The sequence below is a fragment of the Anastrepha ludens genome, chromosome 6, assembly GCF_028408465.1.
Source record: "Anastrepha ludens isolate Willacy chromosome 6, idAnaLude1.1, whole genome shotgun sequence".
Lineage (NCBI taxonomy): Eukaryota > Metazoa > Arthropoda > Insecta > Diptera > Tephritidae > Anastrepha > Anastrepha ludens.
The window spans coordinates 39,361,183-39,386,682 of NC_071502.1; the positions used below are offsets into that span (position 1 = coordinate 39,361,183).

The 25,500-nt window shown below is 36.3% G+C and overlaps 2 protein-coding genes across 4 annotated transcripts in view; one reads left to right on the plus strand and one right to left on the minus strand.

Annotated features, from left to right (window-relative positions):
- The window catches only part of LOC128868357 (G protein alpha o subunit), a 110,696-nt gene that overhangs the window by 23,470 nt on the left and 61,726 nt on the right, over positions 1-25,500 (minus strand). For both annotated transcript variants that reach the window (XM_054110350.1, XM_054110351.1), the window contains exon 4: positions 25,267-25,427. In XM_054110350.1, coding sequence (XP_053966325.1) covers positions 25,267-25,427 — 161 coding nt within the window. The remainder of the gene's footprint in view (positions 1-25,266; positions 25,428-25,500) is intronic.
- LOC128868356 (probable cytochrome P450 49a1) lies at positions 53-23,089 on the plus strand. Of its 2 annotated transcripts, none has more exons than XM_054110349.1 (14): positions 53-89; positions 5,393-5,618; positions 5,699-5,793; positions 5,851-6,016; positions 15,461-15,541; positions 15,672-15,788; positions 15,982-16,058; positions 16,219-16,414; positions 16,559-16,724; positions 19,092-19,261; positions 19,347-19,425; positions 20,995-21,097; positions 21,372-21,496; positions 21,777-23,089. In XM_054110349.1, the coding sequence occupies exons 2-14, from the start codon at positions 5,446-5,448 to the stop codon at positions 21,888-21,890; spliced, it is 1,662 nt and encodes a 553-aa protein (XP_053966324.1). In that variant the 5' UTR covers positions 53-89; positions 5,393-5,445; the 3' UTR covers positions 21,891-23,089. The 2 variants fall into 2 exon arrangements, with proteins under 2 accessions (XP_053966324.1, XP_053966323.1); XM_054110348.1 differs by having other exon boundaries at positions 59-612.

The window sequence follows — 25,500 nt, forward strand, 5'->3', positions numbered from 1 at the left end:
GAATTTCATATAAGACTGCATGAAAAGCTACGACGAAGTTTAGTTTTGTGCGCGCGTTTCGTGAAACAAGTATTTGGATCCCACTTTCGGTAACTTATTGCTACGTTCGAGTTTGCGTGCCACATGCTTACCTAACGTGCAACTAGCTGTGGCGATGTTTTTTTTTGGGTCCATACATTGGATTAATGCAGTGATATCTCCAACACTATAAAAATTTGCTATCTAAAAATCCAATTTCGTGTTGCAATTTGGCAAAGTGTAATTTACCAAAAATATTGCAGTTTTTACTGTTGTTGTTGTAATTGTTGCTAAAGTGCTTGTTGTAGTATTCCAAATTTTACTCACTACCAATTCCACAGTCAAACAAATAAGGCATTTGCTGAGTGCCTCCACCGTCGGTGCATTCAAGTGTGAAAACATTAGCAACAATCGTTGTTGTTGTTTCGTTTTTCTTTGTTTTTGGTTTTGTTCTTTGTTGTTAAGTCGTTGCAATTCTTTTGATATCAACATTGTTATACTTGAACGAATGCAATAAAAGAATTGAGGCAGAGCAAAACAAAAAAGAATAATTAAAAAAAAACTGGAAATATGCTGGTGTCACTTCAAGCCAAGGTAAGGAACCACCGCCAAGTGTGGTGCCTGTTCGACATTCGAATGTTCGACATTTCTGAATCTATGTATGTAGATAAATAACAGAAATTTAGCTATAGCTATGCGTGCCCAAGACGCGCAGAAAAAGCGAGATTTAAGACAGCAAAAACAAAAATGTTAAGAGCCTTGGTGTTGCAAGAAAAGCGCGGAACGAATCATTTGTGGCATAAGAACCATTTAGGGCAATACATTTTTTGAAATGTTCAGTTGAAGGAGTAATTCCGTAAACGCAAAATTGAGATAAATTAAAAATTTTGCAGAGATTGTAAAAATGTCGAGTATTTCAAACTTGAAAAAATGTTTGGAAACCTGTGAAACTAAAAAGTATGGATGCCACTGCGAGACTGCTCTTTAGGAAATTGGAAAAAAAGAAAAAAATGTTCGGATATTTATTATTAGGGCAACCAAAAAAATTGCTAGAAAATATGCATTTTTAGCACCGAATTTGGCACTGCAAAATATATTTGAAAAAATATTTGTAGCAAAAATGCTTTGTATTTTATTTCATTGCATATTCTAATACGAGTAACATAAAAATAACAAAAAAACTCTGTTAAGTCTCAAAACAAATAATTTAATTTATAAGGAAAAATTTTATAATTCAAATAATTGTTGTATACATATATTTGTTCTAAATTTTCGAAGAGAAATCAGTGTCCGTACGGTGGCCGCCATAGCCGAATGGGTTGATGCGCCGACTACCATTCGGAAGTGCCCAGGTTCGAAGCTCTGTTAGAAAGAATAGAAAGATAGAAACAAGTTTTTTTGACAATGGTCGCCCTCGGCAGGCAATATCAAATCTCCGATTGTATTTCTGCCATGAAAAAGCAGAAATATCATAAAAAATATCCATAAAAAATATCTGCCGTTCGGAGTCGGCTTGAAACTGTAGGTCGCTCCATTTGTGGAAAAACATCAAGATGCACACCACCAATTGCAGAAGGACTTCGGCCAAACGCCAAATAAAGGGTGTAAGGGCCCTTCAAGGCACATACTCTCGAACATTGAAAATGTTTTTTCAACGTTCACCGTCATAATAAGCGCATATTTCAGGGTTAACACTTCGAAAATTCTGTATATTGAATTTTGGTGTGATATGGTTTTTCTTGCAATTCGGCCACCAGTACTTTTTATGTCAATCTAGCCTTTGTTTTTCGATAACATTGTGCAGAGATTTCCTTCTACTTCCAACTCCGAATTGCGGATTGTAAATAAAAAACGTTATGGCCCACCTACAATCTCAAACAACGGCAAAGTTCAAAAACATGAAACGACGGGACGGTCATAACTGGCTTTTGGTCTATGGGGGAATAATCAGCTAAAATGGGCATCCCTAAAAACACACACTGTCACAGTTGTAAACAAGGAAGAAGAAGGAGAGAATGGCAATCTTGGACAAACCATTGGTCGAGAGTCTCAAACAACTGTCTGGCTTAGATGTCAACAACCTAAAAAGGTTCTTAAACCTCTTAGACTGGCTATCGTCATACTGTAAATAACCGCTAAACAAGTTGGTAGCAAGATGTGGTAACAAAATGGCGCGGAAGCGCTAGTTGGATTCTGTATGAATCACCACTTCAACCAAGCAACCATTAAATTTACAACTTATTTCATAATACAATACAATAAATAACTTTTGACCTTAAAGTGTTCCATTGCTTGTCTGTGTGTATGCTGCAGCAGTCTAAGTCACCTGTGCCAAGTATGCCATTTGCAAAAATTATAAATCTTTTGATAGGGCGATTATTTTGCGCCACCTTGTATAATAATTTTTAATGCAAAAAACTAAAAAAAGCAATAAATATTTATTCTAATATATTTTTTTACACCCGCTTAACCGCAGCTAGTTGATTACATTGACCCCCCCAGAGAACTTTTGCTCGCCAATGTTCTAAGTTCTTTTGCAAATAATCTACTAAGTTTTATTCTGTAAACAAAAGGTGAATCACCGCCACCAGTAACGCCAACTAAAGAAACATTATTCAGCATAGGGCGCATGGTAGCCAAGGTTAGAGAAAATAAACACAACTTTATAACGCAATTTTTACATAAAGTTAGTTTCATTTACTACTACCAACTATGTATGGGCTAAGTGTTGTTGTTGCATTTGTATAAAGTTGGCATATAAAATTTCATTTTAATATTTTGTAGTGACAACAAACTACTTAGCATATGTATACATGTATGTATGTAGTTGCACAAGTATATAATGCAGAGCGTAAAAGTGAGTTTTCGCCATTATGAAGTCTAGTGCAAATGGGTGTTGTCAACAATTGCAGTTGCAGGAGATGGAGATGTACAAATGGTGGTGATGATGAAAATGCTGATGATGTTGACAAATAGCTGTTTAGGCGATATTAATGATACTTGAAACCAAATATATGTACATATAAGTATAATATTTATGTATCGAATTTTTTAGACGTGTGTGTTTGTTTAAGCGTAGATTGCCAAATAAATATTTGCACGATATGAGTGATTACAAATTTATTAAGCTAATGAAAAAATTGATAAATATAATAAAGACGGTAAAGTTACAAAGATTAACTTGAGGAAGATAACAAAAAAAACATTTTATTGCATTTGGAGATTACTCGATGTTTGTACTTGCAAGTAAATACTGAATAATTTTTCTCCAAAGCAGGTAATTCTTTAATCGATGCTGTTTTCGAGTTTGCTACTTGGTATTCATACTTTTTTGCAGTATTTGATATTTGGCAGCGCTATAACTATTATTCTTTCATGTCAAAGTAGGCCATGTAAATTTCAAGCAGCCATTATTTTTTCGAGTTTTCTTTCCTTGTAACTTCTGCGTATAATTTATTTTGAGAAGTTGCGACTTTGCGATTTTGCAGTAGAAAAGTATGACTTTTGAGAGAGCGAGGTTTTTATAGACTACTCCAAAAAGGTTAATCGTAATAATGATGAAGTGAGCCGCTACTTGAATTGTGAAATTCATTGTACCAGTTTGCATAATGTCGAAAATTGTGAAAAATAATCGCACGAAATTATTGACCGTCCAATTCCATTTTTGCCAGAGATGAATTCTTAAATCCTTTGTAAACAGCACTAATATGGCTTACACATAGAAACTGAGTGTGTTTATGGTACACAAAATTAATCATCCAATTTTGTTTTTGAGTGATGTAAGCCTTTATTTTGACCTTTACGCACTCCATTTCTTTCCTATTTGTATACTGCAGCTGTCTACTTTACAAGAGTCAAATTTGATTGAGGTATGACGACATTTGCAAAAATTATAAATCTTTCGATAGCGTGATTATTCGCCTCCTTGTACCAAATTTGAAAAAATTAAACCTTATTTTCCGTCACTTTATAAAATTTCACTTGCTTATTTAATTGTCGTATTAACCGCTGCAGCGTCCGCCGTAGCCGAATGGATTGGTGAGTGACTACCATTTGGAATTTACAGAGATAACGTAGGTTCGAATCTCGGCGAAAACACCAAAATTAAGAAAAACATTTTTCTAATAGCGGTCGCCCCTCGGCAGGCAATGGCAAGCCTCCGACTGCATTTCTGCCATGAAAAAGCTCCTCAGGTCCCTCCATTTGTGGAACAACATCAAGACGCTCACCACAAATAGGAGGAGGAGCTCGGCCAAACACCCAAAAAGGGTGTACGCGCCAATTATATACATATATATATATATATATATATATATTAACCTCTGTTCCTTGTGAAAGATTTCTCTTGACAGCGGGATATTGATTACCAGCCACAGAGGATGTAAGGGCCAATTTTATATTATTAATATATTTATAGGAAATAGTCAAAAACATGGTTTTCCCACTTTTTTCGAGTTATGTCATGTATGTATGTACATATATGCCCAGTTCATTTGACCACCTTGCCCACATTCTCATTAAGGGTTTTCCAATAACAGGTGTTATTTTGAATAACCCGCTATTTCGGTAGATGTCACTTTTGAAGCTGTCTTTTTATGATATTTGACAAGTAGAAACTACGCCATTAATAAAAATGGACGATACATGCTAAAACAAGGCATTGAAATTATTAAAATTCACTATGAAAATGGTGAAAATTTGGCAGAGACGGTTCGTAAAACTCGAACATTTTTGGGTCATCGTGAAGCACCTTGTTGGACCGCAATACAGAAATTGGTGAAAAAATTCGAGCTGTTAGGACAAGTTAGTGATGTGAAGAATAAAACCTTGCAAGTCGCTCAAGAACACCCGAAAATATTGCTGTTGTAGCCGAAAGTGTTGAAGAAAACCCAGGTTTGTTCATTCCTCGTCGTTCGTTGGAATTAGGCATTCCACAAACGTCATTACACCGTATTTTGCATAAAGATTTGGGTCTTAAGGCTTATAAAGTCCAGTTAGCACAAGATCTCAAGCCGGCTGATTGGGTCGTTGAAATGCATGAAAATAATCCGGAATTCCATCGAAAAATCATCTTGAGTGATGAGTCCCATTTCCACCTCGGCGGCTTCGTCAACAAGCAAAATTGTCGGATCTGGGGCTCAGAAAATCCAAGAGTTATTGGACTGTGAGTGTGACTGTTTGGGGCGGTTTGGATGGTATTGATCTAAAGTAGACTTAAACAATTGAGCCATTTATGTATATGTCCATAGCAACCAAATATTATTGCAAACAGCAAACCGTATCCACTTGTGTTGGCACTCAAATTTTTTGTTTGTTAAATTCTCTGTAGATTAAAGATTTATAAATCCCTTTTGCTCTCATTTTTCATTACCAGCAAAAACATAAATAATAAAAAATCAACCAGCCTCTTGGAGCTGTGAAAGCGGCATGACTCATCTACGTAAAACAGCAACAGCGCTTGTGAAGCGTACTTCTTTTTCGGCTGCCGCAACGGCAATACCAAATGCAGTGACCTTGCCAGAGGCGCTAACGCATGCGCCACCATCAAGGGCGAGTGCACCAGCAACAGCAGCACACGTGGCCGAGGAGAAACCGACGAGGTATGTAAATATATGTCAAAAAAAATCAAAAAACACAAAAAATATTTGCTTTTAATTTTACAAAAATTGTTCCTTTATAGTATTCCTGGCACAAATGCACGTCCTTACTCAGCCGTACCAGGCCCCTGGGGCATGCCAGTGTTGGGCAATTCATGGCGTTTTGCACCGCTAGTCGGTAGGTAGAGCGCAAATACTTAACCATAAATCGAAAATATTTTCCCATTTGTTTCAGGTCAATATCGCATACAGGATTTGGATAAGGTTATGAAGGAGCTACACATTAATTACGGCAAAATTGTTAAAGTTGGTGGCCTCATAGGACATCCGGATTTGTTGTTCATCTACGATGGCGATGAAATTAGAAATATTTTTAAAAAAGAGGAAGCCATGCCACACAGGTAATGAATATATTACACACATAAAATCTTTTCTGGCTTTGTGCCGGAACCTCAGAAGGAACTTTGAATGGATTTAAAAAGAGTGCTTCAAATATATAAAAAAAATGCATTTCTAAAACTTAAGCAAAATTCTATATAAGAGTATGCATACACGTGGCTATTAGGGCTTTGCGCTCAGACCTGCCTTGACTCAGTGACAGGAAAATTTTTGGTATTGGCATCTTGCCGAATTCTCATATAGCACTTTTAAACAACCGAGCGCGAAAACCACTGCCTGCTCTGTGAAATATAATATTTGATTGCCAATTATTATTATTAGTAGCAGAAAGGCCGTATAATTTGAGGTTTCAAACTTCGTCCAAAATGCGTAAAATTTTCATCAGAATTCCGAAGTTTTTATTAAGAATTTTTATTTTTTTCTTTGATCTTGCACGTATTTTTCCAAATAACGACTTAAGGGAATGAAATGCAAAGACAGTCCGCATTCAAAGTTTTGGAAACCAACGAGGATGTTCAGCAATTTGCACTTTGAAACACTGGATTTAAATGAGCTATAAAATCGCATACCAGAAAGAATAAAAATTAAAAATCTCCATTAAATAGTTCGAAATTTTGTAGAACATTTCCTGCATTTTTTTTAAGTATAACCTTCGAAACATTAAAATATACTGATTTCGTTGTAGTATGAGCTACATTTTTAAATAAAATTAACGAAAGAAAATTGGCATGAAAATCATTGCGAATGTTGTAAAAATCGCTGTGCCAACTTTTTTGATTCACCGGACATCTTCACGACATTTTGGACACTTTTTACTACTCTTCTTTTGTAGTTTTCAATTTTCATAAGAATTAAAAAAAATTAAAATTAAAAAGAAAATTGGGTTCGTAGCTTTTTAGCCTATTAACTTTAAAAATAAAATAAAAATGTTTTACATTCGACAAACGCAGTAAAAGCGCAACGTTGGTCGAAAAAAATTATGAAAAATCAACGAGAATTTAGAGTCTTTAAAAAATGCACAGTATGGTATTATACTAAAATTTAATGGGCTATAAAACTGCATACTTTGTTTGCGGATTGGCTCGAAGATGGACGGAAAAGTTGGTGAGGAAGTATTCTGCGAGGAGCTCCCAATCAAACTAAAACTTAGGCTTTCGGACCACTGTAGTATTTTCCAAGCGGAGGTACCGCAATTAAGGAAGCAGTGGATTGGTTGCTTACTTCTGTAATTACTGTAAAGGATGTAAATATCTACTCAGACAGCTAAACCGCAATTGCGGCCTTGGGCTCGTTGTTTGTGTGTTCGAAATTAGTCGGGAAATATGAAATACTTCAATATTAGGCTCATTTGGGCTCTCGGCCACAGCGGCATAGAGGGCAACTGCTGGGCTGATGAGCTAGCTAGACATGGGACATAGAGATCATCGCAAAATGAGAGGATTGGGGTTCCCTTGAGAACCTGTGATCTGCTCCTGCAAAGATGGGCCTCGCGTCAACTCAGTAAGCGGTGGACTAGTGCGCAACGGTGCAAAGTCGCGAGATCGTTCTGGCCACGGGTAGATCGGGGGCGTTCGAGGCAAGTTCTAAGACTAACAAAGCCAAAGCTCTCGAATTTGGTAGGTATCCTTACCGGAAATTGTTCGTTAGGTGTCCATGCGGTGCGACATGGGATTGCTTGAAGTCCTTTCTGCAGAAGCTGTCTGGAGGACGGGGTGGAATCATCTCAACACCTTCTTCGCAGCTGCCATGCACTCTCACTTTTTCGCTACACCTGCGGATATTGCGGGTTTAAATATCACACTCTTCTATCTGGTTCTTTTTCTTTTCCTTTCCCCCTTTCCCCCTGTATGGTATCACAACGGACGAATTTTGAATATTTGTTCAAGTGGGCCCATCGCTAGAGCAGCCATTTATCCTAACCTAACCTAAACTGTATACCTGTGTACTAATTTTTTTTTTAATTCTGAATAAACACTTTGCAATTTCGATAATAATATTTTTAATTTGTTTTTGTTCAATTTTGCACAAGATTGAATGCTTTATTTATATAGTTTTGAGCTGTGTTTTTATGAAAATTAGTTAAAGCTAAATAAAAAATTAATAAATAGTGGTAATATATTATGTTCAACTGCTATTATTTAATCACCACTGTACATGCCCGAAATTTATTAAATGGTAAAATTGTGTATTCGTCGAACATGTCACCGTCATCACTTCTACGCCGATTTGCCTATCTATTGCTTTTGAATATTAAGTGCATTTTCAAAGATTCCTGTGTTGCAAAGTCACATAAGCATAGATATGTATGTCACCAGACGTTTCAACAGAATGTCTATCAGAAAAGATATGCGCATGTGTATGAATATAGCAGTCATAGCGACCAATTAAGTTAAGAGTGCACCATAGGCATACTCGTATGTATGTATGCATAACATGTACATATGTATAGGTGTGTGTCCTTTGCACGCACTCTCTAGAGATTTTCTACTGTTATCGATGAGTTTCCTCTTTGTTTTCATGCACAAACATAATTAGACATTTAATTAAAAATTGATTGCCGTAAATTGCATTTATCCATAGACCCAACAGCAAGAGCAAAAATTTGATCTTACATAAACACGTTCTCCTGAGCGGAGATAGAAATATGTTTTTGCAAAGAATATACGGGCCTGGTTCATTAAGTATTAAGAAGCAAACAATTGCCAAGGTATTCATGCGGTTACTCTATAGAAAATTGAAGGTGTATAAATAATTTCGAATTGGCTGAAGGTGAAAGTTTATTTTGTTGTGGTCCGTTTCAAGCTGTCACTGCTTTATGTACGGTCTAATCGTTAGATTTTCTTACTGTTTACATTACTTTTTGTCAATAAATAATAGAGAGTGGCAGAATAACAGGTGATTACTACCAAAATGGCGTTTCGACTCATGAATTACGTTCCTAGCGAGCCTTTAATTATTCCCCCTGTGTTTTATAGAGTCTTTTAATATTCGTCTTCCATTCGTCATTTTGCTCGCTATCTCTGGGCTCTGTTCACTTGACGAAAAATTTGCATGTGAAAGCAACACAAAATTATCGACAAAATTTCGCCGCTAGCGAGTACGGTTATACCTCATAAAACTGGTCTAACTAACCAACTATTTTCACAAGCAAATGTAATTTTTGGCAGCTCTTTTCCAGCGCTACCCAGCTATGTTTCTTTACACCAGTTGCTTCATCTACCATATTCGCTACTTGCTAACGCTTGGCGAATCGAAGAGGCCTAATCTTTCACAAAGGCGGATTCACCGTTCGGATCCGTTCAATTTTTTTTGGTAATTTTACACGCTGAAAACTGTTTGTTCACTTTCGGTTGAATTTGATTCTGTTTTTTTGTTCGAACGACTTGATGATTAAGATTGCCATTAGCTTTTTTCTATGTAATTCATCGCATGGAACAGTTCACTGGCACCTGGTACAGTTGGGAAAGGTTTCAAAGCTGGGAGAATGGGTTCCGCATAGACTTTCCGTCGCCAACCTTCAATGTCAACCTTCCAACCTTCAGAGTCAATGTGTGTTCTCAGCTGCTGTAACGGCTTGAAAATTAAAGTTTTTTTAACCGTATCGATACTGGTGAAGAAAAATGGGTTCTTTACAATAATCCTATTCGCAAACGCCAATGATTAGATAAAGATGAAACACTAGGACCGACCCCTAGAGATGGCCTTCACCCCAAGAAGATTCTCCAGTCTATTTGGTGGAATATGGCCAGTATTGTTTATTATGAACTTCTGGAACCAATCCAGACGATAACTGCTGATTATTATTCCGATCAGATATCAAACCTGAATGAAGTACTTAACAAAAATCGACTGTCTTTAGTGAATAGACGTAAAGTTTTGTTTCACCACGACAACGCAAGACCGAATACCGCAAGGCAAACATTAGGCAAGCTGAACGAGCTCGGATGGGAGCTAATGCCGCATCCATCATACTCTCCGGATATTGCACCTTGGGATTATCACCTTTTTCGTGGACTTCAATCCCATATGAGTAACAAGAACTACTCCTCAAAAGAAGCTATAAAAAGGGATATCGAAGCGTATTTTGGCTCCAAGAACAAAAAATTTTTTGAGCAGGGAATTAAAAATTTGCCTAAACGTTGGGAAGACATTGTAAATAATGAAGGAAAATATATTATTGATTAATAAATGCTTTAAACAACTTTTTTATTAATTTTAATTTGTGGTGCGCGTCTTGATGTTATTCCACAAATCTAGGGACCTACAGTTTGAACCCGATTCCGAACGGCAGATATTTTTCATGAGGAGCTTTTTCAGGGAGGTTTGCCATTGCCTGCCGAGGGGCGACAGCTATTAGAAAAAACTTTTCCTTAATTTTGGTGTTGCACCGAGATTCCAACGTACGTTTTCTCTTAATTTCGAATGGTAGTCACGCACCAACCTAATCGGCTACGGCGACCACCGTAATAGGAAATTTCAGTTTGATAATTTAACTTTACATGCAATTTTCAGTTTTTCCGAATTTCAGCTTTCAACGAATAAATTTAAATAATTTTAATTTTTGAATTTTTTTTAAATACAATAAAAAATTTCTAACTCAACTTAGAAAACGCCGCATTCTCTGGTATTTTAAGAAGAAAAAATTAAAAAAAATAACCAAAATAGTTCTGATTGTTCTAATTTTCATATAGAAATTAAAATAGCAATTTAGGAAAAATAATAAAAAACTGAACTGAATTTCATTAAAACAAAATGTCATTTAATTTAAAAATTTCAGTTCATAAAACTGTTTTTGTATAATTGAAACTGTTTATGTTTTTTTTTTTAATGAATTGTTTATTGTTTTTTTTTTAAATAAAATTAGAAACCTTCATTTTCCAAAATCTCTTTGTTGGCCTAAAGTTGCGATTTGTTTTTGTTTTTTTTTTGAAATTTACAGTTTTTGAAAAAAAAATTGCCAACACAGTGCCGTACTAGATCACTCTCTCCGACCAAAAAGTCTTGCGAGTAAATCAAAATTTAACCGGACATGAACCGTGAATGCGCCTGAAGACTACCCTTTTCAGTAAGGAGGACCAGCGAAAAATTTAAAGATTTGTTAAGCTATGAAAACTCTGATAAAGGCACTTACTTTGTACTGTAATGCCTATTTTGGTATTGTTTTCAATTGGATTCAAATTACTTATCATTTTTAGAGTACTTCTTTTATTTCAGCTTCAAGGCATTTAGCTCTATCAATAAACGAAGCAAAATATTTTTTTAAGAAATGTCTGCCATAAAATACTTGACATTCAACCACACTTCAGCGCCCCTTGCTTGAACGTAAACATCATAAAAGCCTACAAAAACAGTAATCGTTTCATAAATAGCCTACATCTGATTGTTATGACGCCACACTTTGAATTCCATTGACGCCTTTTTCACTCCATCTAAGGCAGCATTAGCAGACGCGCATCTCGAAACAGACTGAGCAGGTATGCAATGCGCCACGAGCTATGCGTGATACAGCGAAAAAAGTAATTAAAGAAAGTCACAAAAATTAAAAGAAAAAAAAAAACTAATAATAAAACATTAAAAGCAAAAAGAGCAACACAAACATACTCGTACATACATATTTATAAAGAATTACCGCATTCAAGCTTCTGTTGGCTTACATGCAGTCGTAACCACTCATGCACTATACATACCTACAGTCATATATATGAGCAAACACACATTCACACATTTACATAATTGCGTGCGTGTGAAACTTTTTTTAGTAACGATAATCGAGCGGCATTGGCTTGTGCGTAATTTTCTTTACCGGTGCCGGTGCTGGTGCCAACTATCCGGTGAATGAAGTTGTGTTAGAATCGTAAATCTTGATAGGAAGCACTGGCCCGGCAGGCGTGTTGGCCGAATATGTAAAAAAGCGTTGCGCATTAATGGCGGGTGAATATCACAGGCGACGTTCACATTTGCACGTTCGTTACCCAGGCAAAGTCTGTTGACAGATCGCAACTTGAAGCTGTTAAGACGAGCCGAATTTGGGTAGATACAATATTAAAGTTGCATATACAAAGCCGGGGTTTATACATACTTTGGCCTATAAATATTTATTTTTTGTTTGTTTTTGTTTTTATTGTTTTTTTTATGATTTGTGAAAGAAAACTTGACGCAGACATTGTAAACTAAGCATTTCGAATATCGTTCCGCGAGTCATAGGCGCTGTGTGTGACCTCATTACGCTATGAAGGCATACAAATGTATTTATTTATTATTATTAGTTTTTTTTTATTTTTATGGCACATGAACTTGTGCGCCTTTCAATTTTTTGCTATGTCAGTTATCAGTTCCTTTTTACGCAATGCGAGCCTACTTTTGCGACTGCGAAATTTAATGGCGAAATTCACTATTTTTACTAGTACATTCCCTACGCTCCTTTGCTGAAATAACGTCGTTACAAAAAAAAAAACATGTTTATGCAAGTATGCCCACCTGCGCTCAAAATGATAGAAGCGCCACAAATTACTAGGTTTTAACTTTTTTTCGCAAATTATCCTTAAAATTTTCAACTTTTTAATCAGAATCTTCAAAATACTTCACGACATGCAGTTTTACAGCCCCTTTAAAAAATAGTAAGTTTCAAGTCACTCAAAATCGCTTTGATTTTTGACCATTTGTTTGCATCCGCTGTTGAGGAATTTTTTCCATATGAAGGAAGGCTTTTATATGGAAAAATTCGCAACACCCCACCGAAAAAATTGTCAAAAAAAAAAAACGAAACTTTCGACCCACTTTAACTTGCACTTTGCTATAATAATATTAAAGGGACTATAAAACTGCATATCCAGCATTTGATTTCAAAAGAAAAAGTTGGAAATTTTGATGTATGTATTTTTTGTTTTTCGAAATTTGTTAAATTCTTGTAAATTTTATACGAAGTTTGCAGGTTTGAGTTATATGATTTTTTTTTCTTGTGCACTGTACTTTCATAAAAAAACACAAAACTGGTCGCACTTCTATTATTTTGAACACATCTGTATAAATGACCACCAACTTGGCTTTTATGATATGTAAAAAAATTCATGGCGTTATCCCCTAACAGTATCTCTCTCATTAGAATTTATGAAGGTCTGTACTTTTACTTAGGCAGGCATAGTAAATTGAAATCTTTAGGGCCGCATTGCTCGAGTTTTCGATTTTTCGAGTTATGATGTTCTTCCAGCAAACGAGCGATGTGTATTGCATGTGTACCTAAATATTTAACACCTTCTATTTGATTTTTTGGTGTACGCCTATTTCTTTTTATTGATTTTCACAACCCAACGGCTTTGGTGCGAATTCGCACTTTCGATTTCAACTTAAGAGTTTTATTTCTTTTTTCTGTGTATTTGAGCTATCAGCACTTTTTGTGAACGCATCTAGATAATAGCACAGTAAAACCTCTTTATAACGATTCGATTGGAAAATAAAAAAAAATCGTTATAAAGAAAACCGCAGAATGGAACTTCTATCTACTTTTGTTAGAATAAAGTAATTCGTTGTTGTTGTTGTAGCAGTTTAGCAAACTCTACAGTCACCGGTCGACATCGTCATCTCAGCTAACGGTATACCCAGGAAACATACTGTTTTGACGGGATCGATCCATAAGGAAAGAGGTGTTAGATAAGTGAGGGGGCACATGAGGAGGTGATTAGGTTACGACCATACTATCTGTACGACCAACTCACTTAGACATTACAAGGTCCATTGTGATACCACTGAGTGACACGGGCACCTCATTTATTCATGTTCATGAAACCATTTTGTGGCTCTTATAGTAGCGCAGGATTGGTTCAATCTCCACGCCGGGCAGTTCCGTAAGAGAATTCAAAAAGTATCTACTTAGAAAACCTGCTCTGATATTAGCTAAGGCTGGACAATTGCAGAGGAAGTGCTCAACTTTTTCTTTCTCTTTCTCTTCCTCATCTCTACAACTTCTACAATATTCATGGAAAAAAACTACTAGTCTCAAGAAATACCTGCCAAATAGTCAATGACCGATTATATGTTACAAGCCACGAACTTCGAGATATCCTCCCTTGAAAGGCTAAGCAGTTCTTTTGTATTTTTCTTATTTATTTGTGGCCACAGTAGTCTAGCTGTTACACATGTGTCTTCATCTCTACATTACCTATTGGCTTCTTGGATACTGTTGTTTTTCATTATTAGTTTGCACGAGAAAAGTAGTACCTTTCCTGGCTAGCTCAGCGGCTTTACAATTTCCCTCAATGTCTTTATGACCGGGAACCCAAATGAGGATGGCCTTGAATACAACACTAGTATCATTTAGGACTGCCCGGCATTCCTGTGTAATCTTTGATCTTAGTATAGCCGTATTCATAGATTTAATGACCGCCTAGCTATCCGAGAAAATATTTATTGCAGTTTTTGTTAAGGCATACGTATTTAGATACGTAGCCACTTCTTTTATAACTAGAACTTCTGCCTAATAGACTCTGCAGTAGTCTGGTAGTCGAACGGATAGTTCAAATCCTAATTCGTAAGGAGGTGATTAGTGTCGTGCGGAGCACCTTCAGCGTCGATTCTGGTTAGATAAGAATCTATCCAAAGGTTGGAGTACACATTTGCCGCCGGCGATGGTTTTATCCTTTTCAAGATAATCTATGTAGATAACACCGCGTGCATCATAAAAAACGTTTGCCATGACTTTGTTCGCCGACAGACCCACGTAGAATTTCTTTAGGGCATGTCCACCCGAAGAAAACCCTGTCTTGATTGTTCCTTTGGCTGGGGTTTGTGGTGATGGATCCATGTTTTGTCCACGGCTAAAGACTCCTTAGAACTAGTCACACGGTTGCGCTTATGGTCGAGTGTGAGCAATCGTGGCACCCGTCGCGTGTATAACTTCTTCATGTCCAAATATTCATATAAAATGTGATGCACACGCTCAGTTGATTTGCGGACACCAGCTTCAGCTAACTCACTTCGATTCTGCTACCTTTCAATACCATTCTATAGATTTTATCGACGGCTTCTGACGTGATGACATCTTTTGGCCGACCTGCGTCAGTTGTGCTGATACGCTCGCAACGGATTCATAACCGTACAAACCCCACTTCTTAACCATACAAATTGATAGCGCAGAGGCGATGACTTTTTTACGCAAAAAATAAAGCTTAATGAGCAAATGTAATTCACGTTCTTCCATTTTCGTTCGAAACTCAAGAGCTTGTCTGCTCTGAATAACTGTAAAATACAAATTAAATGACGCAGTTTGCTCAAAATTTTACAATTTTTGTTTCATAGTTGATTTTATTTGTAGTCGATAGCAGCAGTCTTAAATTTAATGCTACTATTAGGTAAATTTAAAAACTCGCTGATATATCAAACCGCCCTCGTACAAGTACAATTATACTGAAAATTAATTTTTGTATTGCATATTTCGCTTTTCACACTCACAGACCCTCAATGCCTTCACTCAAACATTACAAAGGGAAATTGCGACACGATTTCTTCGGTGACATCGCTGGACTCATTGGTGTGTAAGTGTTAAAGAGCGAACAGAGAGGAGATTACAATTCGCTGTTAAAAGTTTTGATGTACAAACACATATACACACTCATTTGGTGAAGAATCGTGTAAATGTAATGTAATGTATTTGTAATTTTCTAGACATGGCAGAAACTGGGCGCTGTTCCGACAAGAGGTACAACAAATACTACTACAGCCACAAACAGCAAAGCAGTATGTGCCGTCACTTAATGAAATCGCCAGCGAATTTATGCAAAGGTAGAGTTTTCACACAAACAATTTAACGTACATACATACATGCATGACATACATTAGCACAAAAAACATTTTGATAATTTCTTAATTTTCTTTTTTCAATGCTAATGTTTACTGAATTGTCACAAGTGAAACAGAAGAAATGCGTTGAGTGTTATATCACCATAATGATGTTGTTGCTTATTATAAATTACAGAGTACATGAAATGCGCAATGAAAATGATGAGCTGCCTGAAAATTTTCTACATGAACTACACAAATGGGCGTTGGAATGTGAGTATAAATGATAGTAAAAGTAATATGACTAAAAGGACATTTACATGCGCACACATATATACGTACGTGTGTGGGTGTATGTGTGAATTGGAGGTTGTATATAAATACGTGTGCGCATAATAAACGGAAATATTTCTCTTTATGTGCTACTTGTCAGCTGTGGGACGCGTGGCATTGGATACACGCCTTGGCTGCTTATCACCAGACGGCAGTAAAGAGTCGCAACAAATTATAAATGCCATAAATACCTTCTTCTGGGCTGTGCCACAACTGGAATTGCGAATGCCATTGTGGCGTTTTTATCCAACGAAGGCGTATCGCTGTTTTGTAAAGGCGCTGGATCAGTTTACAGAGTGAGTTTTGTAATGGATGGATAGGCGTAAATCCGGATTTTGAGATAATTAATTAGAATAGTAAAATAATGATACTATTTGCAAGCTAATTATTTTGCATAGTTGCTTTTATTAAATTTAAAATTTGTATTTTCTACTTTCTAGAATCTGCATGAGAAACATTAGCCGCGCAATGGATCGGGCTGATGCTGCGGCAGGGATGCAAAATGCTACGACCGATTCGATTGTGGGACGCATTGTGCGCAAAACGGGAAATCGTAAATTGGCAGCAGTATTGGCGTTGGATTTGTTCTTGGTCGGCGTGGATACGGTGAGAATATATACAAGGTGGCGCAAAGTTAATCATGATGGTGGTGGTGGTGGTGTTGTCTGAGTAACACAGCCTAGATCTGATTAGGCCAAAATATGCCATTTTGATACACCACTCCTTTTTATAAATCGAACCATATTGATTCGACTATAAATCTGCCTATATTGTCAATTTTATTTCCAGCAATTTCTTTCTTTCTGCTCTTCCAATTGGTCGGTTATTGTTGACGCAATTCTGATTATGTCTGTTCGTGGCTTTCTTAACAACTCGTCAGTTCTATATATATATATATATATATATAATTGGCGCGTACACCATTTTTGGGTGTTTGACCGAGCTTCTCCTCCTATTTGTGGTGTGCGTCTTGATGTTCTTCCACAAATGGAGGGACCTACAGTTTCAAGTCGACTCCGAACGACAGATATTTTTCGGTTCTGGATTTGTTAAAATTGGGCCACGTTTGTTTAGTTATTTTACAGGTATCCGTGTTAGTCCTCTTGTCAACGGTCTACTTCTGGAATAGCGAAAAGATCTCCCTTTTGCACACGCCTTGGGGAAAGCCTATTTCTACAGCATCGAACTCGTTATAGGATGCCCCTGTCTTGCCAATTCATTAGCTTTCTCATTTTCTTCTATGTTCCTAAAGTGCACTAAAGTATCAAGTTTTTCTTTGCATTGTCTGACGATTTTTGAATTGGTTGTAGGTGACTTTAAAGCTAAGATGGCTGTTTGACTATCTGAAAAAAATGCATACTTCTCTTATTCCGAGAACTTCTGCTGGAAAAGTACTATTCCAATTTCCCAGGCGAAAAGACTTGGAGTTTCGAGGCCCTTCGAATGTACACCCGCGCCGACGCCACTGTCCATATTGGATCCGTCAGTGTAAAGTGCAGTTGCATTCTCTTTGACTACTGAATTAAAATCCCATTTCTTTCGCGGGGGGAACTTTAGCTTAAACTCTATTCTGAAGTCTAGGGTAGCGTAAGTAAAATCTGATGAGCTAATCATAAATTTTGGAAAAACGATTTTACTAAACAAAAAAAAAGTGATGGAAATTTTTATTTTGACCTTTAAGCGCACTATTGCTTGCTGTTTTTATACTGCAGCTGTATAGTTCACAAATGTCAAATATAATTGATGTACGACGCTATTTGCAAATATTATTAGAATTACAACCTTTCGATAGGGTGACTAATTTTGCGCCACCTTGTAGTTATTTTTTAATGATGTGATTACGGAGCATTTAGGGAAAATGTGTAAGTTCCAAACTCCGTATCAGGCAGCCATTTTTAATTATCAAATTTTATTCGTGATTTTTATTAATTAACATACCTTTAACTACAAATAGAAGAAAATCGAGCACTTCAAACTATGTCCACTATAGAAGCAAAAAAATATATACTTTTTTAATCGAATATTTCGAAGACGGTTGAGTTGTGTGCATCTGTCACATAAACAAATTAATCAGAAAGCCACCAAGTAATAACATTCTTAAGTATCTGGGACGACTTTTGAGGTAACATTGAATACTTTCTTTAGGACATACGGGGGTGACTTAATGACTTTGTGAAAGTCATAACACATTGGGATTGACTCCTCGAAACTAAAATTGTACTTGGTAAGAAGCACTTTTCAAAATACGCATCCCTGATTTTCGTCGTTAATCTGTGAAATAGTTTTATTGTGCCATGAATGTGGAACAGGTGATTAGGAGGATTTTCGTATTTCAATTTCTTTTCGTAAAAACCCAATCACGAGGACTCTTCGCCCTCTATTAGAACCATTACCTACTATATAAAAAATGGTCGTAAAAACTGCAGGCTATGGTATTTTAAGACACATTTTCTATATTTAGCTCCGCTATTATAAAAACCATAAAAATCCAAGTTTCAAACCTAGAGTAAAAAAAAAAATTTATTTTATTAAAATATCAGTTTTTTTTTATCAGTCTTTAGGTATGATATTTTATATCCCATTAAATTTTTGTAAAAGTTTCTAGTCGCTCAAAAATCGCATTATTTTTTTAACACTTTTTCCTGCTGAGACTGTTGGGGGATTTCTTTTAAAATAATGTGCGGTTTTTGAGCCATTACAATCTTGCATCAAAATTCACACGATTTTAAAACTGCATACTCTAAAATTTTAATTAAAAAGTTAAAAATTTTGTGAAAAGTTGTATGTTTTTTTTGTGCTCAAAGTGTAAACGGACGCATGTAAGTATGTCTTGGGTATAATTATTTCGATTTAACGTCAAATTTTATCTGTATGTTGTTTTAGTAATTTCATTAAATTCGTTTTCATTTTGTGTATTTTATTAAATTTTTTCATTTTTTTTTTCAATTTTCAATTTTTTTTTTCTCTTCAAAGACCTCGGTGGCTGTCTCCTCAACCATTTATCAGTTGGCTAAAAATCCCGAGAAACAGCAAAAACTTTTCGAAGAATTACGAAAAGTGTTTCCAACGCGTGAAGCGGAAATCGATCAAAACGCTTTGGAGCAAATCCCTTACTTGAGAGCCTGCATAAAGGAGACCTTGAGGTGTGATATTTTTATACTATACACATGAATTCATAATTTTTGTTAAGGATAATTACATGAATTTTATTTTTATTTTTGTTTCCAGAATGTATCCGGTCGTCATTGCGAATGGAAGAAGTTTACAAACAGATGCCGTCATTGCTGGCTATCACATACCCAAAGGTGTAAGTATATGGCGGACGGACTTCGGAGGAAATACTAGTATCGCATGCGGCCGAAAGTTCGACCAATGGCAACAACCGTTGTAAATAGTTGTCCTTCTTTATCTCTATGCCTTATATTTACCTCTCTATTTCTATATTGTTATTTGTCTTTTTTGCTCTAACTTTATCTTAATCACACCTTTACCCCTATCGTTATCTTTATCTCTATTTCTACCTTTATATCTATCCCCATTTCTAACTCGACCTCGACCTACATCTCCATATCTATTTTTATCTTTATATTTATATCCGTATCTATCTCTATCTCTATCCCTATTTGCATCTTCATCTCCACCTCCATCTTTGTCTTTATGTTATATCTCTCTGTGTATATCCCTTTTCCTTCCCTCATATCCATTTCTATATCTATCTCTATTTTTAACTCTATCTACATCTCCATCTCAATCTTTGCCACTATCCCTATCCCTAACGCCCTTTCCTTCTCTATTCCTATCCCTATTCCTATCCCTATCCCTATCCCTATCCCTATCCCTATCTCTATCCCTATCCCTATCTCTATCTCTATCTCTATCCCTATCCCTATCCCTATCCCTATCCCTATCCCTATCTCTATCTCTATCTCTATCTCTATCTCTATCTCTATCTCTATCTCTATCTCTATCTCTATCTCTATCTCTATCCCTATCCCTATCCCTATCCCTATCCCTATCCCTATCCCTATCCCATCTCTTTCTCTATCTCTTTCTCCATCTATATCTCCCTATATCCATCTTCATGTTCATCTCCATCTTTGTTTATATCTGCCTATCTCTATCCCTACTCCTTTCTCCATCTCCGTTTCCTTATCTATCTCTATTTTTAACTCTATCCTATCCCTATCCCTATCCTTACCCCTATCCCTACCTCTATCTCTTACATCATCTCTATCTCTGTGCCTATCTCCACCTTCATCTTTGTTTATATCTGCCCATCTCTATCCCTATTTCTTTCTCCTTCTCCGTTTCTATATCTATCTCTATTTTGAACTCTATCTCTATCCTATCCCTATCCCTATCCATATTCCTATCCCTATCTCTCTCTCTATTTCTATCTCTATCGCTATATCCATCTTCATCTCTATCTTCACCTCCATCTCCACCTCCATCTATATCGCCATTTCTATCTTTATCTTTATATTTCTCTCTGTCTCCATCTCTGCCTCCATCTCCATCCCTATCCCTTTCCTTTATCCCTATCTTTGTCTCTATTTCTATCTCCATCTCTATCTCTGCCTCCCTTTCTATCTCTATCTGTATCTTTATCTTCTTTATACCTGCCTTTAGGCACATGTGTTGGCATTTGGAATAGTGTCATTTTTGAACTGATTTTTTCGTAAAATAAATTATTACAATTAAATAAGAAACCTCTATATGAAAGCAAAGAAGGAAATTCTTTGTTTTAGTGGTGGTTGGTGAATCGAAAGCAGCTGGTATTGTTCCTCTCCTTGAAGTTCGTTATATTGAGGTTTTACTGTATATAAGAGAAATTCCAAATTTTGTTTAATTCTTCACATCTCTTTTCTTTTCACAGACACATGTCATATTCCCGCATCTGGTAGTGTCCAATGATCCCGCATATTTTCCAGAACCGAAACGATTTCTGCCTGAACGTTGGATGAAGCAAAGCGAAGCGAGTAAGTTAGCATACCATTTTTCATACGATTGCAGGCTAGGCCATGCCAAGGCATGTGTCAATTCCAATTGACACAGTAAAGAGTAGCCTCACAGAATATTTAAAAACGAAAACAAAAACAAAAATAATTTTCTGTAAACAGAATAAATTTATAAATAAAAAAAAAAAAAAAAAAAAAAAAAAAAAAAAAAACGAGTATAGCAGCAAAATTCGCGTACGACGCAATGCCTTTGTAGAAATTTATTCATGCCATGCACTTTCATTACATTACATAGGTGCGCAATGTCCACATGTCGGTCGAAAAATTCATCCCTTCGTCAGCTTGCCGTTTGGCTATGGCCGTCGCATGTGTGTGGGCCGTCGCTTTGCCGAGATCGAATTGAATATGCTGTTGGCAAAGGTGAGTCAGATATACATACATACATATGTACGTATTTTGCACTAAGTGAGTGACAGCGAAGTGGCTGTCGCCTTTTGTGTCGCTCAGCAAAGCACGCATTTTAAACAAGTGCACCTACGTACCCATCATCAACACTGGCAAAGTCCCCCCACACGAAAATATGAGAATTTCCTAATAAATTGCAAATTTTGCCAAATTGTGTGCCTACACATACCTACATATGCATTTGCTTTTACCATAGTTTCGCTTATTTCATACGTACCATTTCATTTATTTGCAGATATTTCGAAAATACAAAGTGGAGTACAATTCCGGCGAATTAGTGTATAAAGTAAATTCAACCTATATACCAGAGTCGCCACTTAATTTCAAATTGACGCTAAGGGATGAGTAGGGTTGGTTGGTGGCACGACAGTGGACCGGCTGGTAAGCTGCAGTGGTTTATAACATTCATACCAATGTTGCCTAGTAACAGACACAACGGTGCTTTCGAGTGGCGCGACAAACACTCTCACACAACTACTTTCAATGGGTGTATTTGCATAGCTATTGTTTTTGTTGTTCTATATTAATATTACATTTTTGTCTCGCCAATATGAATTTTATACGTGCTTCTTTTCCACACAAAATGTTTGCTTAGCGCAAATATAAATTATGCTAATATTTTGTAAATTGTGTACTCTATGGCAGTATTATTAAATTTTATGTTTACATACAATGGAAAATTCTGAGGTCAAACCCTCTTAGATGTAAAGCGGCAGAGTTGAATGTTGGCTTGTTTATTTGTATGTGAGCTATAGATGCCGAGATTTGGAGGGGCACCAAAGAGAGGAGATATGTACATCACATTAATTTTGATCGCCCGAGATGACTACGACGATATACTATAGGCCTGTAGGATAACTTAAAATGTACCGTTTGAGACAAAATAAAAAAACCGGCAACAAACGCAAGGTGACCGAGAAAGCTTTAAGAACCACTTTAGAGTTTTCAAAAACTTCGTACAATCGCGTGAAAATAAAGAACAAAATTTTAAGTTTTAACAAAATTCACACAAATATTTACTAGGGTAGTACAAAATTAAAATCATGTGTTCACAACTAACTGCATCACAGTCGTATCAGCCCTGTCTAAAAAGGAAAGCAGAACTATCGTAGGTATACTGACAGGCCACAATTTGATAGCGGCATACGCATACAAGATAGGAGTCGTAAACAATGATAGCTGCAGATCCTGCAATGAACTGGAAGAGAGGGAAACTCTAGAACACCTTCTATGTTTTTGACCTGAATCAGCTAGAACCCGAATGAAATGCCTAGGAGCTCCAAAATATGAGAAGTTAGAATGTCTCTTGGGGTTTGAGCTTCAGGACTGACTTAGATTCGCAAATGACGCAGGCTTATTATAAGAAGTCAACTAAAAAGAAACATAGAGGTCAACATCTTTATTTACAGGGTCCGGCTTTCGACATGTAATCAACTTCAGACCACTCGCATCAGCTGTCTGTTAGTTGGCTAAATGACAGTCCAGAGTATTGTTTATAAGTGCGCGGAAGCATTTTGCCAAGAGTAAACGCGAAAAAAAAAATCAGTAATGGATTTCAAACGTAATAGCGTGATTGCATTATATTTGGCTGGAAAATCACAACCAGCGATTGTTCGTTAGTACGAGCACTTTAAAGTAAATGACTTTTTTGTTTATCGCACGATTACTCGTTACAATGATACTGGTAGCATCGCGAAACGTCATGGAGGTGGTCATCAAAATACTGCAACGTGATGTGATATGATTCAAAACTAATTCAGAACTAAAAATATCTGATCGCCGCATACTGAAAAATGATCTCAAAGTCAAACCTTACAATATCCAAAAGGCGCATGATCTCACACCAAAGCAGCCACAAGTCAGACTTGAGAGAACAAAGGAGTTGCTTCGCTTGACCGAAAGCGGTCACTTTCCGAACATTGTGTTTTCTGAGGAGAAAATTTTTCAAATTGAGCAATTCGTAAACTCCCAAAACAATAGGGTTTTATGTGACCGATGTTCATATGAGAATTTGGGATATCGATTGGCCCCCAGGAGGCAGCACCCGCCACAGGAAATGGTTTGGGCCACTGTAACCGCAGATGGGCGCTCTCCAATCATTTTCATCGAACCCGGCATCAAGGTAAATGCGAAAATTTATAGGCAAAGTATTCTGGAGGTTGCTTTGAAGCCGTGGGCAGACAAAAACTTCAGTGGAAGACCATCGTCGTTTCAACCATCTTACAAAGCTCGAGTGAACCAAGAATGGCTAAAAAACGTTCCGAACTTAAAAAACGTTTACACAGTGGCTCTCAACTTCACCAGACGCGAATTCGATTTATAATTCATTTTGAACCTTATTGGAGAGCAAAGTCCGAGCTACAAGATTCACCAGTCTCGAGGTGCTGAAAAAAGCCATGCAAGTCACATTCAGGCAACTAGCGATTCGTTTCGGGACCGTCTCAAGGCCATCGTCAAGGCAAAAGGTGGTCATATCGAACAAAAGTAAATTGATCCTTAATATTGTATTATTTTCACACACTTTTTACTTTGAATTCACTAAAAGTAATTTTCCAAACTAAATTTATGGCTTTTTAATTGGTTACACTGCGAGTGCCGAATCCTGTAACATTTGCAGTACATACAAGTTTTTTTTTTCATTTTTGTTGTAAGTGAAAAATTATATTAGAAAGCTTTACATCGGCGAAGCACTTCCAGTACTACCTTTTTTAAATTGTTATAATTTTAAAATATTTGTAAAAATTTGCTTTCATATAAATCACATTTTCGAAAGAAGTATGAATTAACGCCATTATTCAGCGAGATCAAACTTACACTTTATTATACTGCAATTGAATAGGTTATAAAACTGCATTGTCAAAAGAGTTCTAAAAATTCTGATTAAAATGGTGAACGTTTTAATGATAATTTTATGAATTTTTTTTAAATTTTTTATAATATTTCATATCTTTGATTTATAAGGTTTTTGCTATACAATGAACTATATTTTTATGTACTAAAAATTATCGAAAAACATTTGCCATGAACAATTTTGCGAATATTGTAAACAGACGAAGTGACTTAATTATGCGCACACGAATGCCTATATAAAGTGATTAGCGTAATGTTAAGATAAGTTAAGCGTAATGTTAAGTTTTTACTATATTTTTTTAAATTAATTTTAATTACTCTTGTTTATACAATATAATGTTCATTTTACAACAACGAGTAATAAGTTTCAAATTTTGTACAACATAAAAATTCGTTACATAAATTTTCATCAAAATATCCATTCTTTTTTATCAGAATTTAAGTATGCAGTTTTATAGCCTTTTCAATTCTAGTAAAATAAAATAAAAGCAAGTTTGAAGTGGTTGAAAATTTACGTTGATTTTTGATAATTTTTCTACTTGAGGGTGTGGCGCATTTACTCATTAAAATGAATGCAATTTGTGTTTTAAATGAAGTGGTTGCCTCAATAGCATTGGCACTTGCGATCTGGTAATGTTTTCGTTGCATGATGAAATGGTGTTACAGGTGCTCGCACTTTTCCCCGCGAGAACGAAATGATCGAAAAGTGTGTAATTTTCCCCCCCTTCGTATTTAATAGCATAGTCAAAGAGTGAATTTCCTTGATATACTCATATGATCCACTTCAATGGTAATGGAAGAATTTTATTTAATATATAAAAATCAATTCAATTCCTCTCCATCAAAGTTAAGAGTCATAAAAATAAAATACTCACTATTTAGCGGAATCATTCAATTGATATTCGTTGCTACGTGAGAAGCACTCTTGAACACCAGCATCCTGCCACAATCGTTTCATGGCAGCCAAAAGCTCCTCTGAGAAAGGCTCCGTGTCGTGCATGCGTTGGCAAACATCAAATACCATTTTTGCATCGTTCTGAAAGTAATAAAGGAAACGCACACACACGTGCGCACACAAGGTGAGTTTATTAAATTCTCTACGTAAATGT